At 42.1% G+C, this 16,776-nt stretch overlaps 2 protein-coding genes across 2 annotated transcripts in view; one reads left to right on the top strand and one right to left on the bottom strand.

Moving 5' to 3' along the window:
* LOC139333574 (voltage-gated potassium channel regulatory subunit KCNG4-like) overlaps positions 1-16,776 on the bottom strand; it is a 179,182-nt gene that overhangs the window by 118,662 nt on the left and 43,744 nt on the right. The gene's annotated exons all lie outside the window — the stretch shown is intronic.
* tgfbr2b (transforming growth factor beta receptor 2b) overlaps positions 7,114-16,776 on the top strand; it is a 37,196-nt gene continuing 27,533 nt past the window's right edge. The window contains exon 1 of the mRNA XM_070967259.1: positions 7,114-7,332. Within this exon, the coding sequence (XP_070823360.1) occupies positions 7,248-7,332 (85 nt within the window). The 5' untranslated portion in view covers positions 7,114-7,247. The remainder of the gene's footprint in view (positions 7,333-16,776) is intronic.

Raw genomic sequence — 16,776 nt, forward strand, 5'->3', positions numbered from 1 at the left:
CAATTATTAATGAATTTAGAAAATACTCACCAGTGGCAGAGGACGGTCCCTCCTTAGTAATTCACCTGTTCTACCACATTAGATTGCTTGCACTCTCATTCAACTCAACATTCATTTTGCAAGAAAATATTAAACAACAATAGGCTAATTAGACCTAAATACATTTGTTTTTTTATTTAATTTTGATTTTTTTCTTTTAATTATTATTATTACTTGAAAGTCCAGCCGAACCACACTGTCTGTGTGAGACATCTTGGACAATTTGGTTTATTTATATATATATATATATATATATATATATATATATATATATATATATATATATATATATATATATATATATATATATATATATATATATATATATATAAATATATATATATATATATATATTGTCTTTAATTGCACTACATGCTTATCTCTTCTTTCTTTCTATCTCTATTTCAAAACAGTTTCCCCCGGGGATCAATAAAGTATATCAGATTCTGATTCTGATTGTGATTCTGATTCTGCTTTGACAAAATTCTGGCCCTTGGACAAATGTAGTTGAGGACCCCTGGTCTATGCTTCATGAGGGACTAGTGCTACAGCTGTGTATTTGCATTCGCTGCTAACATGATTTGAAAGCAGAGATCAATAGGTCACTGCTTGTTGAGCGAGTTGTCATGGTGACCAGTGATTACAACCTATAGGAATGCAAGTGTGTTGATAGAGAGAAGGAGAAAGAAAGGGGGCAGATCTGACTCACCTCAGAGTTGTTTCTGTGCTGTGTGACAAACGTGTGTGTGTGTGTGTGTGTGTGTGTGTGTGTGTGTGTGTGTGTGTGTGTGTGTGTGTGTGTGTGCGTCTTGCTTTATGCCTGTGCAGTTGCCCGTGGGTGTAAGTGTGTGGGTTGCTGTATATTTTGCGGAATGAGTAGGGCAAATAGGGACTTTACAGATCTGTCATTTGCCACACACTTCAGACCACACATTCACCTGATCGATGCCAAAAAACACATCATGCTGGCTTTCACCTGCTTCCTCCTCACTGCACAGCGCTATCAGTCAAATATTCACTTTCTTCTCCTTCGACTCCCTTCAGTGTTTGCTTAGAAACTGATGCCACGCTCCTTCCCTTGCTTCAGCATTGTGGTCAGAAACAAAACTCTGACACAGACAGCAGTGAATGTTTCCTATATGCCCTACAACACAGCATGTGGCCTGACATCAAAGAATATGAAAGATAGTAGCACATTACCAGATAGTAATGATAAATGTTCAAATTATAATTAGGCACTAATCGGTCAGATCAACTACAGTAGAACCTACTTAGAGCATGCACTAACCACTCCAAGTTTTCATTTCCCCAGCCCTCACTGGGAAATCCCTTTGTTCAGCGACTTCACTTCAGTCAGCAGTTAAGAGAACAGCACGCTGTCATGATGTCACCCATAAAGCACTCTGAACACATAAACACAAGAGCAGACAATAGCTGGAGTGAAGTCCAAGGACTCAAAAACTGTGGCTAGCACTGTTTCAGTCCAGACAAGTGTTGACGTTTGGAATAAAAAAGAGCGTGCTGATAACTGCTCTGAAAGCTTTTGGCAAGCTCGACCACAGATGTTGCATAATATCCTGATGAGGGAGAGCATCCATAACTCAACCTTACCTTTAAAGAGATGGCTCCATGTTGAAATCCTCCCTTGGTAATTAATTGGGTAACAAAATAAACCACATTTGTGAACTTAAACACATCCATTAACTCTAACTGGATGACCTCAATATAAACTCAGCGGTTGGTCGCTGGTCCTCATCAACAACCTTCATCTACTGGATGGATCGGCTCAACACTTGATAAAAACTTGATTCATGGCTCGCAGATAATCCTAAATACTTTGGTGATCCCCTGACTTTTCCTCTGACCAGGAGCAACAGAATGTATAGCACGTGGATCTGTACTTGTACAGGTCCTGGGTCTGGTCTTAAGGTTCACAGGTTCAGGTCTATCCATGAAGTCTAACTGAGACAGAGAGAGAAAAAGGTAAATGTAGTCCACAGGCCCCAGTGTTGTTAGATTTTATGTGTTATTAATATAAAACTTAAACTTAGAACTATAAAATTACTACTTGTCATGGGCCAACAATGTTAAAATAATTTACTCCAATCAAGGCAGTTTGATTCATAATGGTTCAGAAATTTTTATCAGCGGGGTCATCAGTTTCTGTTCCGCTCTGCTTAAAACTTGTGCTGTGCTTTCCATTTTTCAGAGACTTGGTCAAACCATGCAAACAATCTCAAAGAAACAAAATGTCAGCAATCCATCAAATGCAGGTTTTCTGAGGTTTCATTTGCAAATTCATACAGCAAAGGAGCTCAACCATGTTTCCAAGTGTCAGCTGTCGGCAGGCGATTCAAGTTCCTTCTGGGGAGAGAAGCAGGAACAGAAACAAGAGGAGAACAATCGTTTCTGTGGCCCATTGGTCAGCCAAACCAGCCTGGATGTCCCAAACTTGGTTTGTAATCAATCTTATCAAAATGAAAGTATGAGCCCTACTCATTCATTACATGGTCTTGGTTGCACAAACCATTATTAGATGAAGAGTGCAGAGGACTGGCCTGCTGGTCCACTGGTTCAGAACATGACTCCAGCTGCTGCCTGTCGTCCAGCTCATGGCGAGTGACAATAGTTGACTCCTCAAGAGCGACAGCATAAAAAAGAATATGAGGATATGAGAATATGGGGATCATATTGTGTTTTGGTGTTCAAGGCTCTGTAAAATTGAATTGTCTTGGTCTCTATGATCATACATATTGAAATTATGATGTTAAGAAGAATCAGAGTTTGGGATGTGGTTAGTGCAATGCTTGAAACTTAAAACTACTTTTTCATTTTCAGAACTGTCAAAATATTCAACAAACAGCTGATCTTTGGATAATCATTTCAAATGCTGACAGCAGGCTCAGTCAATGGACACTGGCATACTGACTGCTATGGAAGCTGTTTTGTGCATTGAAAGGCTTCACTGTGGTTGTTTGCCTTCATCTGTCACGTGACAGTGAGGGGTTATGAGATATTTTGGGTACACTCAGTCTGGATTTTACCTCAAATCAAGTGCTTTAGATAATCTGGCTAAACTGCTGGGTTCTGTAAAAACTGTCTGATCTGCTGAGTAACTGCATATAAAGGGAACTGGTAGTAGGCGCACCTGTCTATAAATTGTTCTTTCAAAATGTCTTAATCTACACTGAAGACAACAAACATTGTTCTATCACCATCCAATATACCTCATCCTTAATAAAAAGAACTAGTGTTGCAGCACTAAAATGAAGTATTGGGGAGTGCATGGATGATTTTGTCCTTGAGCCAGTTCCCCAAAACATGGTGTATCTGTTTTCATGTCTCCCGGGGCAAAAGAAACAAAACAGACACCACATGAATCAAAATAAAATATTCTTTTAATAGCCTGCTCAGCCAACATGACATGAAAAAAGTCTATCCTTTCCGTGTCCAAGTTTCCATTATTGTGACACTCGCCTGGAAGAGAGCGCTTCACACAATGGACCAGAGAAGTGCAGGATGTTAACCATCACACAAGCAAGGACATGATAAACATGAGCAACTAGATCAGATGGAAAATATAGAAAGTTTCGTGAGATTTATTAGAGTCAGCTGGCAGGTGTTTACCACCATGCGTAGAGCACATGGAGCTTGTTAGAGATGGACAAGTGCTGGTGTTGACACACGCATGCAGACACTCACACACACACGCACACACACACACACACTGACACATCCTATACATATCTGTCATATCATTGCAGCTCCAGGGAATCAATTTAGCACTAAACGCTCTTAATTCAGAACTTGGATGCACCCAGTAACACCAATGATCTCAATGTCCCAGTTCTGACTCCAGCTGATCCACAGTTGGAAGCTTCAGGGAAATAAATTGTTCCCTGGTTTCAGATTCTCTGACTGACAGCAGAGTTATGACATAATGTTGCAGCAACACTGCCTACTCCCCTTCACGAGCAATCATAATCAATCATATTAGTCAGCGGTCAGTGAGATTTACAAGGCACAGTATTGTATCATTTACCAATTCATGCATATAAGGAGATCCAGTGTGGGTGTCAGTGATAGCATGATTTATTGTTGGATTTCCTGCTGCTATGCGTTCATATTTGTGTATTTTCATCCTTGTGGTTTAGATGTCAGTTGTAGGCCCTACATACTGCAATCTATTATGTTTTTAGGCCTCGGTATACCTGCTGTACAGACAAAGTAGGTACCAATTAAAGCACTGCATCGAAAGAGACAGAAGATTTGCAAGATACTGTTTGGGTTCACAAGTAGCTTGGTTTTATTGCCTGCTTTTATTTTGGAGGACAGAGGGGATGTGAATGAGGCACAGTTTTGGTCTTTATTTGGTCTAACCCCCACGAGCACAGAGCATCTCCATTTCAGCACAAGCAGTGAGACAGGTTTGAAACAGTCGTCTAAATCACTTTCTTTCTGAGCAAATGAAAAGATAAGGTTGGTGTAATCATTGTGTGTGAGACACATCTTATTCTTCTGTGGATGGAGTTGCATTGTCCAAAAATTATTACAAACACATCAGTGTGCCACACTGTTGCAACGGGTGATATGTTCCATCATTACCATGAACACACACACTTTAGTTTATTTGGGTTCAGTCCTGCTGCAAATACTCAATTGTCTATCTATTAATTCGCAGCTGAAAATAGTTCTTGACAAAAATACATTTCTTCATGGGAAACTGTGTATTTGTGAGTCATTAGGAACTAACTGCAAATTCATAAATAGTGAAGAGTTAGTAGTAATATGAATATCTCTGACTCTCATAGGAGAATTACAGTACATGCCAATAATTTGCTTGAGAACACTGTTGGATGCTATCTTAGTACCAAAAAAAGACTTTGTGTAAGCCTCAGAATTTCCCCTCTGCTTTGTGCTTATTAAAAACGGATTTATTTTCTAGTCAGAAGCCAAACTTATTTGTAGTCCCAGGCTATATGACATATCCTACTACGGCTGCCATGTGGGACCCAAAAACAAACAAAGCTCCAACCCACTGGGCCTTGACCTGAGGCTGAAGGAGCTGGACTCCAGAGGGCTGGCGAGGAGAGGGGTCAACAGGGGCTGTGAGACTCTCGAGAGTGTGTGGCTCAGTTCCAGTGTTGGTAGAGAGCAGCATGTCCAGACCTGCTGCCTCAGATGAGCAACAGACAGGCCCAGTTTTATCATCTGTCACTGGGCTCAGTTTCTGTGTTGCCATCAAACTACAGCTGATCACTGCCGCTCATCAGTTAGCAAGTTCATCAGTCACACATACACACATGCACCTAAACACACACACAGAGGTATCGGTGTGTGTGTGACATCATGTGGACATTATCTTTTTTTTTTTTAAATTGAAAAGATTTAATATTATACAGGCAATTAGACGCAAGCAATGATGTGGGAAATATTCTTTTTCTACTGTTTCTAGATTTGTAGCTTTGAGTTAAATCAGTAAAATTTCATTTGATTAAGTTTATCTCAAAGTTTTCATAAAATGGGAGCTAGAATTAATAACACTAAAACTATAGCAAGAAATTTCATTGAACATTTGAAATAAGAACAAAGGAACGCCTGTACAGTGAAATACAATGAAACTTAATAAGGCCGCAGTAAAAGTCTCCTTCATCAAACACATTATGTTTGATTTTTGTTGAGCTTGTGTTCATTCAAATTACATTGTATTGATTCCTCCTCTGTGTCCCTCCTCCTCCCCCTACTTCCTCCTCCTCCTCCTCTTCCTCCTCCTCCTCCTCCTCCTCCTCCTCCTCGTCCCCAGGTGTTACTTTCTGCTTGCTTATTGTTTTTGAGAAACCCAGACAGCTGTGTTTTTCTTTTTTTTTAAGGAAAAAACAACTATATTGTTCATTGAAGTTTTCTCTCTGTTTTTTTTTTTCTTTTCTTTTTCTGTGTGGCTATTTTGAAGTGTTTCTGTTATTTTGTCCGACCATGTATTACCAAGAAATACATATTGTCAACAGGGCCAGATGTTAGAAATGCTGAGATCATGAGTCAAAATCTCCCTAAAACAACCCTCCCACCCCATCACCCCCTAGACTTTACGTTTCTTTACATTCAAACTTTTCAATTTTTATGTTGTGACAAGACTGAGGTTAAGGTCTGCTTAGGTTTAGCATGCGTGCTAACATGCTTTGGTATGAATGTCCAGTTTAGTCGTCATAAATGCAGCTTGAGCAGTGGTGTAATGCTTGGCAGTCGTCTCACTCAGCTGTCAACACTATCGCCATTCCCTCCCCTCAACCACATTGGACCACACTGAAAAATCTCAACAACTAGCTACATTGTATGAAATATGCCAAAAAACATACTGTGTTCATGCTCCTCAGGGGATGAATCCCTCTGACATTGGTGGTCCTGTGACATCTAGTGAAACCATCAGGCCAAAAAAATCATTTTGTTTACAAAAAAAATACCTGCAAAATGAATTCCCAGGCCTCGTCTTCAGATCATTTCAGAGAAAGAAATACTGAATTCTTCCATTTTTTTAATGTGCTGGCATAAAGATATTCAAAGTTAAATATGCTGACGAGCTCTACGTTGGACATGAGTTCAGTGCTTGTGAAAACTGTAAACTCTATAGTACAGACTTTTCAGAGGTCACTGTTATCAATAATATCTTCAAGATATGTCAAATCTAATAAGTATAAATGGACATTTAAGGAATGTTTGTGTGTTTTGAAACAAACTATTAATGAATTCAGTGTGTGTGCTCAGCGTTTCCTCCAGCAGTCTGACACTCTTTTAACTGTAAGTCTACACTTACTGAACATCTATAGAAGCTCTGTGATACTTCAGAAAGCTGAAGTTTATGTAAATGTATACAGAGCTGTTTACTGTTCCCATTTGGATAGGTAATTATACACACACTCACACACACAGAGAGAGAGAGAGAGAGAGAGAGAGAGAGAGAGAGAGAGAGAGAGAGAGAGAGTCCTCCCTCCCTCCTCCGGTTTCCTGTCAGAGCAGTGTGTGTATGTATGTGTGTGTGTGTGTGTGTGTACAGTGGGTGAGTGTGTGTGTGGATGGTTCAGCAGTGACTCTCCAGCTGCTGAGCGGAGGGGAGCGCACAGCACAGCAGACACACCAAACTTCTTCCTCCACTGGCCTCTCGTTTACTTGACCTTTAATGTGAATGAGAATCTTTGGACGGAGGACTCAGAAACATGGAGGCTCAGCGCTGCTCTGCAACTCTTCGCGGAGCTTTATCTGTCTTTTTGTTGACGGTGCTGCTGGAGCCCGGGACTGCCGGTGAGTTTCGCTTGACTTTACCAACCAACTTTACCAACACTCTGCCTGTACTCCTCTACGAGCTCACTACATTGCTCGCTAAAGCCAGTATCCGTATTTAATCCAAACCTGGACTCCTCCGCGGTGGAGAGCCTGGGAAGCGTTCCTTCCAGCCCGTTACGCACGGCGCTCCGGAGCGCCGAGCACAGCCAGGCGCAACAGGTGACTCATCCAGCGGCAGACACACCGCGCAGCTCTGCTCGTTACTGCTGCTTCTCCACAGGAGCTCACTGTGCTGCCTTGTTCGGCAGAGCGCTCTTGTTTTTATGGAGAGTATATTACAAAGATGTTCTCCACGACCAGATAAACATTTGTTTTAAAACTCCGACTGCAGGTCTGTTCATAAGATCCAGAGAACTCCAGTATTACATTACTGCCAAGTTATCTGCTAGAACTGATAATCTGCACACTGATAGTTTTCAGTGTATCAAGGCTCAATTTAACAAAGAATATTAAAAGTTACCTCTGAAAACACAATATCATATTTTGATATCAAGTGTAAAATAAATGTCTTGTGAAGATGCTGTCTTTCTGGATGCTTACACTTGGCTTCATACAGCCTGCTTCTGCTCTATCTTTTCCTGAACTCATTACAGACATGATTAAAGCCCGTCAACAGAAAGTTTTCCACTCTTACTACCCGTCAAGTGAAGGCACTCAGTTTTCTTGTCTGGAGGAGTGTTCAACCCGAGTAGGCTGCTGTATTTTGTGGGGGGGGGGGGGTTCTCTAAAGTCATCAGGGTTATCTCAGATTAGTCTCAAGACTTCAAGTTTGTAACAGAGAGTCTCTGTCGTTAACTAGACACATGGAGGTTGAGGTCTAACTAAATGTGCTGTTGAGTTGCACTGTGGGAGTAGTAGCGTACAGTGTTTTTGGATATGTCAGACGTATCAGATGTGTCATATTAACTTTTAACCTCTGCTGGTTTGAAGAAACCTCCTCATTTAGCTACGTGATGTGAAATATTCAAACCCAAGGCTGCACTGCTCCATCAAATGGAACTATTTTACATGTCTTTTGCATCATTTTATACAAATTTCACAAACTTGTTCCCTGACATATTTGGTATCTCTTGCATTGCTACAGGTTTGAACAGTGTTTAAGTGCACAGTATGAGTTTGTATTGAAAGTGAAATAGTGGAAAGGTGTTTTGGAGGTAATGTGTTTAAGTCTCCATGTAAGTTTGCACTGTGGCAATCTGACTTTCGCTCCTTCCACTATAATCCACTGTGTTAACAGTGACAATTTAACAGACTTGGCCACTCTCCATCTGTCATACCGTAACACCTCCCATGTGAGTAAACCACAGAAACTTTCCCTCTCTTGTTGACAGGTGGGTAGATTTAACGCAGCACTCAGATGAAAACGAAAATTCTGCCCGAATTTCTGTGAACATGCACATCGTGTGTTCCCTTCTCCCCTCTTCTTCTTCTCCCCCTCTCTCTGCTGTTTGTTCCTGCCCTCCTCCCACACTGGGGCCTATTTTGAACCTGGAAATCCCACATACCAGAGGGACTGTGGGGTCCTGATGCACTGTATGTGCATCACAAATAGACACGCACACCAACACACACATGCACAAGAAGACACAAACTTCCACCCACATGCCCCCATGCTCCCCACTCAAACACATGACTACACGCGCACTCCCTGTTATTCTGACTTCTCCAGAGCACGTCGGCCCGTAGGAAGCTCCTCACTACTCTCCCAGCACCGGAGCAGCTTGACATTGTGGTTATCCAAACACCCTGGCCGGACTCTGTTGTTTTTATCTTTTCTTTCTTTGTTTTCTTTAAATTGGTGTGGATAACCATCCGCTCGGTGGGCTGTTGCAGGAAGGTTCCTTCTTCCTTCCTTTCCAAGGAATTGTCATAGTGTCTGGGCAGAGGCCAATGTGTGTTTGCACATTTCTCAATCCCTGTGCTTAACCAAGATAGTGCCAAACATGAACTGTTTTGAAAGTGCCAATCAAAAATCGAGGTTGAAAGCAAAACAGGAGGTATGGAGAGGGAAATGGATGAATGTATTCTCCTGTTCGGTCCCTCAAAGCCTTGATTCCTGCTGTGTTTACATTGACTTTACTGGGCTTCAGTGAGCAGAAGAGGAGCGGGGAGGAGAGAGGGTCCTCCACTTTAACCTTGTTTAAAGTGTCCTCCTTTGATTTTTACCATATTAGTCAACTTCCCCTCAAGCTCTCCCCTCACAACTCGCTTCGCTGACTTGCTGAGGGATGGAGGCAGAAGTGGCAGAGGAAGCGAGGAAACCTGAGAGAGTTAAGGGAGCAAGATGAAGACGGGAGGAATGAGAGGATTACAGCCAAGCTGGAGTGAGGTGGATTAAGAGGGAGTTGTAGAGGTGGGAGGATAACTTTCAGGAACAGAGGGGGAGAGCTGAGCCGCCTACTGTGGCAGTTATGTAGCCCTGTGCAGCCTCTTGCCAGTTGTCTCTCCTCATTTCAGTGACAGGACTCGGCCAAAAAGATGAAGGATTCCACAGAGATATTTTCAATTAGTATCCGCCGTGCTGCATCGCTCCACAAAAGTGTCATGTATTTTAGGGGTTTTATAGGCTTAGATTTGGAGGAACCTTGGCTACACACAGGGATCTGTGCTCATTAAACAATTATACTACATTACTACATGTGGACGCCTGGAGGAACACTTTCACTTTGAAACTCCACCCACTGTTTAAAGTCATGAAATGGCAGAGACACACCATACTTCTCCATCATCGTGTTTAATAGTACACACAGCTGGCGCAGCTGTGGGTATCTTTGTTAATTAGGTGGTTACAGCTGCCTGTTCACTGTCAGTCGCTTTTTTTTGTTTTGTTTTGCTGCTTACCTTTCAATATTTATACGTGAAAATACATTTTACAACATGAGTAAATAGACTGTTTAAAAAATTAGCTTCAGGAGGTCCATCCATTTTCTATACCGCGTATCCCTTTCGGGGTTGCGGGGGGTGCTGGAGCCTATCCCAGCCGTTAGCGGGTGAGAGGCGGGGTACACCCTGGACCGGTCGCCAGTCGATCGCAGGGCACAAACACACAACCATTCACACTCACAGCTTCAGGAGGTCCTAGGTGTAAATAAGGAGGTCTGTATTTCAGTATTTTGCACACTGAAACAACCTCACAACCTGCCTACTTTAAACCGATGAGAAGAGCACAGACATAAAACACAAAACCAGAAATCTCTCATGAAAAATCCAGATCTGCTTTAACCTTGGCAGGTGTTCATGTGGGATCCCATCGTTCACAGTAAGAAGCTGATGGAGAAAACTGGTTTTCAGCACCTTTAAGTGACGCTGCCTGCCTGGTGTGCAGATTTTTCCCTTTTTCCATTTACATTTGAGCAGTTTGGAGCAGTCTTTCCTGTATATGAATGATAAACTGCAGTCGAGGTTCCTGCCTGTCCTCCCGTCCACTGTGAGCTCACATCCTCAGTGGTTTGGAAAAAGAGGGAAAGAGAAGAGGGGAGGAAACAGAGGGAAGTATTTCAGCTGATGGGACGAGGTGTTTCACTGCTGGTGTGCATAGTTCTGCTTTACACAAGCTCCACAGAGAGTTTGCGTTGGAATTCTCATTTGTGTTTCAGTACACAGATTTGTTGTTGTTTAGAAGATGTTAGAGGACATTGGATGTGGTGGGATGATAGATATTTGAAATGGTAGATTTGGATGGGCTGTTACAGGCAAACACCTTGGCTGGCAGCAGTGTCTTCTTTGTGCTTTCTACAAAATAAGTGAGTTAGATATGACAGTGTAAGTCAGGCTAGCTGTTTCTCCCTGCCTCCAGTCATGCAAAGCTGAGATAACTGCCCCTGGTTTCACATTGACCATACAGATGGTATCAATCTTCTCATCTAACCCTTGCCAAGACAGCAATGTCTTGTCCATAAAAATGCCTTGAGTATTTCTTTACATGGCATAAGTATGGATTTTTAAGTCGGTTTCATGTCCTGTCACGTGATAATTAATCCAAAAAAAAAGCCAGTTTTTATGATGTTGCTCGCTTTATTATTAATTACTGGAGCTGCTGGAGTTGCATCCTCATCTCCATCATGTAGGCACTTATCTTCACTTTCTCTGGTGCTAACAAAGTGAATCATAGGCATTTATCAAGATGATTCGTTGGTCTGACTTCCAGCCAGAAACAGGTCACGGTAGCATGATTTTCCTGCTGCAGTAACAGGAGCACAAAGAGATCTCACATTTCAATTACAGCCCCTTCAGGAGCCATCAAGAACACTGTAATGACAGTCCACACTTTCCTCCTCCACTTTCCTGTGACGCGCTGAGGTCACTTGTGTTTTCATACTATAATTCCTACACATGAACCAGCAGCAGGAAAAGTGCAACGGTAATAAAAGAGAGAGTCAAAGCGCTTTAGCAGCTGGAACAATGATCCACATACCACCACAGACCTTCATGCACAGTTACCCTTTAACTTTGTGCACCGCCACAATCTGCTGGAACTTCAAAGTAAAGGGTGTGAAGCTGCAGCCTCTAACTATCTAAGATCAACAGCACTGTTCATTTATCATAAATACAGAGTAGTAAGTAAATTGGGACATTTAGGGTGGTGTTTTTCTTTTGCTTAGGTTTACCCTTTGAATCTTTTGACGCAGAATTCACATCCCTTTTGCTCAGACTCACAACACAGTCAAGTCCTAACACTAGACATTTACTGGAATCAGCAGATCGTGTTGGGATGATAGCTGTTTGTCATAAACTTCCACAAATCTGCTTTTCTTCACTATCAAAAGAAATCCAGCTCAACATCCATGGCAAGAGTGAAAACTGCTTTTTGCTAATGCAGCAGGCCTTAAATGGTGCAGGTTCAAAAAAATTGTAATCAGAATACGCTAACCTACCTCAGACTGAAAAACTGGGCTGAGCTTTGGCCCACAGCAAACGTTACATTACCCAAGGTATGATGGGAACACTGATGGCAAACTCTCAAGCTATATTTATCAGTAACATCGACAAAAACAAAAACTCCAGCTCTGTCCCTAACACACGGACAAAAGACTGACATTTTCCCGCTCTTAAAGATAACGCAACATTTATTTTCTAAAAATTGTTGAACTATCTCTTTAAAAGACATGTGTTAAAACTCATTACATAAAGAGCAGGGAAGAGTGAAAACCAAGCAAACATACAGTAGCCTGGGTTCAAAGAGTTAAACAGAGTTCATCTTCTAAAAGCAAAAACTGGCCAACAATCACGAGCAGATGTTTAATGAGCTCTTAATGTGTAATGAGTATTGCACAACAGTACAATAAAGATTAATCATCACCATGAAAGACTTACCGAGCTCACTGGCTTCATAGAGTGTAACTCAACCCGTTACTCATTCAGATTCACTGAGTCTCTGCGGCACTGCGCTGCACTAAATCAGCACGTTTTATTTGTCTCTCAGGTTGTGAGTGGGTGTTGGTGCTATGCTATTTCACGCTCTCTGTCCTGCCCCAAACTAGAGTCTTTGTGATGGAATTTGTCTTTTAAGTATATTAACTGTGCTTCCTGTTAAATGAATAATCCAGCCTATGCAGACTATGATCAGGTGTCACATCAACTCACCCACCCACCCATATAAACATACACCGTTAAAGGAGAATCGCTAGAGTTTGACGTCTGAGGGAGGGTAATGAGAATTCATGTGAGTCAGAAGTCCTCCTCTGCTCTGGTTTCACAGTTCATCTCTGCAGACGTGCCGCCATGTCAGTTGATTTAGCGATAGCACAGACTGCACTGCATGTAGATGTTTTGTCTATGTCTTGGATTTTGGACATGTGAGAGCTGTTGTTGTTGTTGTTTGCAGGAAAGGAGCACCTTTCATCATGGTGAGGTGGCACTGTCATATCAGACATCTGCTCTCTTTACTCAATGTGTAGAGCAGACCAAAGGTGTGTGTGTGTTTATCTCTGGACCAGATACTTATCAGAATTCTTTGACACGCATTGTAATAACTGAAGGGGTCATCCAAGTAAATTTACTCAGGTACAATTGACCTTAGTTATTTGAATCTATGGCACCCGGTAATGGAGCATAGCATTAGTTCAGGCTGAGAACTGATTGGTATCGCCTGCCTCATTATGCCTCACAGTCACTGGCTCAGTCACTAGCTCTGTGGCTATCAGCTGGTGTACAGCATGGCCATTATTTAGTAACTTGACACTTCTCATCATTATCCTGCTGATAAGTTCATGCCAATGCTCCCTCCACCATCCCACAACTAGTACTTCACAAATGTTTGTTGAGCGGGGATTGGTTGATGATTCCTTCCCCTCCCTCAAAGAGAAAAGTCTTTTTCATCAAATCAAACAGTGTAACCATTCACCATGAATGGTCAGTTCCCAAACACACAGTGTTTCTGACTCAAATGTTAATATGTGATATTTCATTGAGTCCTGCACATGCTGTACAGGTTCCTTAATTACTAATCCTACACCACAATGTGGAATGTGTCTATTACTGATATATTTCACTGTAAAACCCCCTCCAGTCATAAAACTTCAGTTGAGTATGAGTTGCAAGCAAACAAGCAAGTGCTCAGTAGAGCGTTATTTCCCACATTTGAGGCTGAGGTAAGAAAAGCTAGTTCAAAATCACCTTGTGATTTATAAAAATGCTAATGGCTGAAAGTCCAGCCCTACAGCAAGCTGCAGGCACCATTTCCCACAAGGCCAAGACCATTGCTGAACGCCACCAGCCTCACAGACTGAGACTGTGCAAGTAATACAAGAGAGCACTTGATGAGAAGTTGAAAAGGTAACATTAGAAAAGTGTTAGTGATAAGATGATAAGGGTGACACAATTACAATGATTATGGCAATACAACAGCTACAGGTCAAATTTAACAGGACTGTAATTAATTGCTGCTTTGGAGATTATTGTAGCGAGTCCTGTAGTTGGTAGACATTTATTTTAGAAAATCAACAGTTAAGCCTAGGAACACACCAAAAAAGAAACTATGAATTAGTGCTCAGAGGATCAGGACTTGAAGCAGAACCCCTCACTGCTGCTCATCTAGCTGATGTACATGGTTCAGAGCTGGAAGGAATTCAGTGCGCTGCTCAGTGAAGCTGAACCAGGGCAGATGCTTAAACTCAGACCTCCCAGCTGAAGGAGGGTTTCTCCAACTCTAAAACCACCCTGCTGTACCACAACACCTGCAAGCTGTACGCAGAGCCTCTATTCCACCCTGTAAGTCAGCTTTATTTGAAGTCCATATGGAGGAGAAACCCTCGCTTCACTTACAGATTCAAAAATATATTTTTAAAAACACACAGTTAAGCTCTGTAACGTTCAGGCTAACGTGGCTCTTTATACAGCCTCTCCTAGGCCAGTAGTCAAGGGGCTTGGAGTAAGAGAGGCAGGTCTGAACAGGTCACAGAGCAGAGAGAGATCAGAGAGGCGCAGATGGCTCAAGTCACGCTAAAGAGAATGACAGGGATAAGATTGTGCTGATTACACTGCCAGCCCAGGCAGCACACGACCTACTGTGCCGCATGTAATACCCTCCAGCCAGCCAGGGTGATGATATCAAACAATGTAACCGTATCTCAGGGCTGATTATTTCCCTAATATGAGGCTCAGGACCATGTATCCTGATTTCAGCTCTAACCTGTTAGTCATGAAAAGAACATCCAGTAAATGAGAAACATGGTCATGTGGAGTCATTGCCTCTTCTAGGTCTGTGCCAGTGTTTATAAATAGCCTAGTTAGTCATGTTGGTCATGTTTCTTGGAGACCTTGTGAATCATTTGTTAGATGGATTTGACATCACATTTCACTAGTTTGTCTATTCATCTCTGACTTCCAGAAAATCTACAGATCAGAAAACACTCCACATCCTGTCTTTGATGCATGCATGAATTAATAAAAGATGGAAGTTGATTCATTGCTTCTTTCAGGAAATTCTTTTTGCGTAGCCTTTTTGAAGACATTTTGAAAGATTCCTTGAGCTTTGGGGTTATGTACAGTATCTTAAGTGGTGAAGATCTTAGAAATTGCTGTAGCCCAGCACAGGCTGCCTATTGATTCAGCTGTGGTTGTCTGTGTTGATCATTTAGTGTGGCTGTGGCCTATTTTTCTATGGCTCGGTGGTTTCCTTTAGGACTCAGACTGCGCATTGGAGGTGGCTGATCTGTGAACAGGCAGTGCAGTCCAAGTGTTGTACATTAAGTGGTGGTCAAAGACACAACTCCAAATGAATGTTAATGTTGCTCCGTATGCACAGAATATGTTAATAGGCAACTGCTTGCTAACTCTACAAGGTGATAATATGTCAATGTTGTGCTAACAGCTTGTTGCACTGCCCCCAAGTGGCCAAATTAAGCAATTTTAAAAGGTTTCAAAAATAACTTGGAAATACTATACTTGCACCAGTCTGTCTAAGTAAAAGTGTAAAAAATGCTAGGAGCTGCAGTGATCCGTACAGTATGAGTGTTGGACACGAACAACATACTGAAAATGTAACTCTCACATCAAGTTTTGGAATTCGGCAGAATGGCTCTGGTTTTGTGATGCTGAGGAACAAATCTGTGCAAGCTTGACACAGACTGACCTTGAGCTCACAACCCCCTGCCAGAGACTGAGCTCCAAATCATTTGATGAACATCAACACACTGTCGTGGCTGTTGCATGTAGGCGACAGAGGTAGGACCCAAACACAGACAAAAGCAGGCAGACAGGATGAGTATAATGATTTATTTACATGAGGTCTAAAAGACAGACTACCTTATCTGATGTTGACCCTGAGCAATTAAATCCACAGATACAGGGCAGACAGGCAGACAGGTGATAAACAGGTATAAAGGTGCCAGGAAAAAACAAACAGGAGCAGATAAGATCCAGCTGCAAATGGCTAGAACTCTAAGACCCTGTTTACACTTAGGGAAAGCGCATATGTTTTCATGCGGTTTGGCCTCTGGTTTACACGCAAACGCAGTTTTTTTCACGGAAAACAATCATTTTTAAAAACTCCGGCCAAAGTGGAGATTTCTGAAAACGCCGGTTATTTGTCGGCGTGTAAACAGGGTTAAACGGCGTTTTAGGTTCCGAAACGTCACAACATGCGACTGAATACTTCACGTCATGTGAGCGACCTGTGTTTACACTCGCGCCCATAGGTTTGGCATAGTTATGATGTGCTCGACGGCGTATTTATCCGGGTTCATGTAAACAACAACATTTTTGAAAACAGTGTTGTGTGCACGATGTTATTTTTGAAAACGGAGGGGCCAAAATATCCAAAAGGGTTTCCAAAATACCCTGCTACATGTAAACGTAGGGTAAAACTTTAATGGACTGGCAGAGGAGCAGTGGATCTGGGCCAGTAAAATGTGTCTGTGAGTGCCTGATACAGGAATGAGGCACAGGTGGGGAAGCTCAGGT

The sequence above is a fragment of the Chaetodon trifascialis genome, chromosome 7 (assembly GCF_039877785.1).
Source record: "Chaetodon trifascialis isolate fChaTrf1 chromosome 7, fChaTrf1.hap1, whole genome shotgun sequence".
Lineage (NCBI taxonomy): Eukaryota > Metazoa > Chordata > Actinopteri > Chaetodontiformes > Chaetodontidae > Chaetodon > Chaetodon trifascialis.